General features: G+C 43.3%; 1 protein-coding gene across 2 annotated transcripts; it reads right to left on the reverse strand.

The window, feature by feature from the left end:
• Positions 1-220: 220 nt before the first annotated feature.
• Positions 221-2,015, reverse strand: LOC147972915 (uncharacterized). 2 transcript variants are annotated; one of them, XM_087521740.1, is made up of 3 exons: positions 1,893-2,015; positions 1,020-1,316; positions 221-471 (listed from the first exon to the last, which is right to left on the reverse strand). In XM_087521740.1, exons 1-3 carry the CDS (start codon positions 1,952-1,954, stop codon positions 384-386), a joined length of 447 nt encoding a protein of 148 aa, XP_087377866.1. In that variant the 5' UTR covers positions 1,955-2,015; the 3' UTR covers positions 221-383. The 2 variants fall into 2 exon arrangements, 1 of the variants encoding a protein (XP_087377866.1); XR_015602700.1 differs by lacking the exon at positions 1,893-2,015 and having other exon boundaries at positions 554-1,162.
• Between the last annotated feature and the right edge of the window lie 1,152 nt (positions 2,016-3,167).

The raw sequence follows: 3,167 nt of genomic DNA on the forward strand, positions 1-3,167 counted from the left end.
GCCAATAATTTTTTACAAGAGCTCTTATGGACAGAAGTTCATCTTGCCAATACTTTTGACAAGAAGCATGAATTTTCATGCAATTGGCAGAAATTAAACAAAAGGACAAAAGCAAATGAGACGGCAAGATATCATGCCACCTGACTACAACTAGTTACTATCATGCAGCAGACAACAAACTTAGTCGAGTATCCGAAGCAATTAATTGGAGGCAACATAATAGTAGTACAATCAGTACTAAATATTTTAAGTTTCATCACCAATAGTAACATCCAGAATCGATATGCTAAGTACGGCCAGAATCGATATGATAGGTACGGCATTGACTTAATTAACTACAAGGTTGAGGCTACATAACTAGATGATTCTCAGAAGTACAAAATTCAGAGAAGAAAATATTGAGGCTTCGACTTCAATCTTGTACTGCCCAAAATAAAAACATGTGGTTGCCTCGAATCGAAATAAAGGAACCTGCAGATAAACATAAAAAAACAGTCAGAATGAACATACAAATTATGAAATAATATAGCTATTTTGTGTGTATGATAACTACCTTTATTATTGTTGATTCTTTTGGGGGCAACTACGACTGTCATGGAAGCCAACCTGGTTACATGTCCTGCAGGTGCGAGGCTTTTTCGGTCCTCCCACATTTTTCTTCCCCTCTCCATTCTTATTTCTCTTCCCTTCTCCATCCCCTTTTTAATTTGGGAACTCATCCCATATTTTTTGTTTTTGGAATTTACTCTACTGCTCTCAAGTAGGATTTACAAGTCCAGTTTACATATTCTACTGCCGGCAACTGATGTACATGCTACAGTACACCGACGAAGATGCAAACAAGAAAGACCAAACCAGATACTTCAAAAGTACAACTGAAGAAAGACAACTGTGACATTCAGGTTAAGATGATTCAGGTAGTGCTTGTTCTACCATCAGGTGGAGGGATATGAGGATGTTGTGGCAATAAGACCGACCCCATATTAGTACAATCAGTAACCGAAGCAGCTGTTGCTTACCTGTGCAGGGCTAAGACGAGGTTGAGGCATGGCACAGTACGAGGAGGAGCGAGGTCCTGGAGAGGCGGCACCGATGCGTCGACAGGGAACATGGCCGGCGGAGGGAGATAGTTCACGGCCAGCGGAGGGCCCCTCGTGGCCGGCGGAGGACGCATCGTGGCTGGCGTGGGGCTCTTCGTGGCCGGCGGAGGGAGTAGTTCACGGTCGACGGAGGGTCCGTCGTGGCCGGCGTAGGGCAAGTCTCCATTTCGCCGACGAGATTGAAAGACGAATCGATCGTAGTCGAAACGTAAGGACCTGGTGCGTAAATGAAGGGGTTATTTGCTAATTAGTGTTTAAGTGGCTGGTGGGATACGACCTAAGATCTATGTCGCTCTTTATTGATCTGATGACTCACGAGGTAAGTTTCCAGATTTTCACTGAATCAGCGTTTTCACTTGATACTTCGCCATCATACATATCTGATATAGATAATTAATACACACACACACAACCAGCATCTAGAGACTGGCCTCTGAAATGTGCAGAGTACTTCCCCGCCGCTCATTAACAAGCTTTAGAATTATTGGTACATGCTTTAATGAAGGAAATAGCCTAAAGCAAATTGTAAGGTATCTACGGCAAAAACGAAGCTGTACATGACTTACAATATCCATCGATGCAAAATGGTTGCTAGAACTGAAGCCTGAAGTACAAAATGCAGATAAGTTACATGATAGAAATGCATAAACTTGGACCCTGGACCACTAACTGTCTACCAAGCTAATTTGCCATATATCATCCATGGGTGGATGGATCTGAAACAGAACATGGCACAGCTCAAAGCAGAGGAGAGGAGGGCAGAGGTAGGGGTGGGGCCTGAGAAGAAGTCACCGGGGAAGGAGGGAGGCTCCATGGGGCCTCTGCGTCGTGGGGAGAAGGAGCTCCATCTCCATGGCAGCGGCCTGCCCCACGGATGTGCGCCACTCCTGTCGTCGTCACTGTCTGCGCCATGGCGACCTGCAGAAAAAAGAAGACAAGATGAGGTGAGGAGGAGAGGGTGGGCAAAGAAGGAGGGGAGAGACCAACCTGTGCCGGATCCGGCCACCTCTCACCTCGCTGTTGCTGGTTGCGGCGGATCCCGGCGATGTTTTGGGCGCAGCAGAGAGAGAGAGAGAGAGAGGAGGGGGATTTTCTCCGAGCGGTGCGAGATAGACGGATGGGTCCACTAGTTTACACGCTGAAGAAATAGCACTAGCGCGTTTTGCACACCAGGCGCTACAGCTATGTCTTTAGCAGTAGCGCTGGGCACGCTGCTACTATGTATTAATCTGGAGATATGGTGTGGCACATTTACTAGTAGCGCTGCCAAAAAAATCACGCTGCTGCTAAGTAATACTAGCAACGCGTTTTGTATAAGCATTTTTCTAGTAATGGGTGACCCAAATCTCGTTTTTTCTTTTCTCATTCGGGCTTGTCAATTTGTAAAACTCTCTTAATTAATGAATGCGGCAAAAAATCCATTTGAAATAGTTTAGGTGATGGTGAACACATAGAAGGTGACTGTATCATGTCTCGTCACATTGGCAACGTCTCTTTTTCTGAAGAAAAAGATATTCCCTCCGTCCGAAAATACTTATCCTAAAAATGGTTGTATCTAGACTTGTTTTAGTTATAGATACATCAATTTTATCTATTTCTAGAACAAGTATTTCTGGATGGAGGGAGTATTTGTTTCAGTCAAAGAAAAATGCACGTATCCATATAGAGTCTATGTAGAATTGCATGCATCGGGCAGTTCACCCAAAAGCTCAAGCTGATGGGGAAAGGTGAGCAATACATTTATACTTCAACAGTCTAAAATTTTGGTCAACGTGGGTGGCGATTTAAGGTAATTTTATATCAGGAGATTTGAATTTTGTTAGTTCCACACCTTTAGACTTGTCAATATGTAAGAATTTGGGTCACCGCATGTGCAAAGCTTAATAATATTGTTCTGGGAGATTTAGCTTATGTTATTTCCACCTTCAGGCTCATCAATTTGTTAAACTTTTAATTAATGAATGTGGCAAAAGAAATGCCTTCTAATTTTTTCCCCTATTTTAAAGATTTCTTCACAATTCTGATTTCAGTTGAAGAAAAAAGTGTGCTTCCATATTGAGTCTAGAA

The sequence above is a fragment of the Triticum urartu genome, chromosome 5A, assembly GCF_056163025.1.
Source record: "Triticum urartu cultivar PI428250 chromosome 5A, HENAU_Tu73, whole genome shotgun sequence".
In the NCBI taxonomy this organism is placed as follows: Eukaryota; Viridiplantae; Streptophyta; class Magnoliopsida; order Poales; family Poaceae; genus Triticum; species Triticum urartu.

What these genes read in the sequence shown, in the direction of transcription:
- LOC147972915 (XM_087521740.1), bottom strand. Translation starts at nt 1,954, where the DNA reads ATGGAGATGGAGCTCCTTCTCCCCACGACGCAGAGGCCCCATGGAGCC. An exon ending in GGAGCCTCCCTCCTTCCCCG is followed by an intron (nt 1,317 to 1,892) that starts GTGACTTCTTCT and finishes TTTACGCACCAG; the next exon opens with GTCCTTACGTTTCGACTACG. An exon ending in CTCGTCTTAGCCCTGCACAG is followed by an intron (nt 472 to 1,019) that starts GTAAGCAACAGC and finishes GTTTATCTGCAG; the next exon opens with GTTCCTTTATTTCGATTCGA.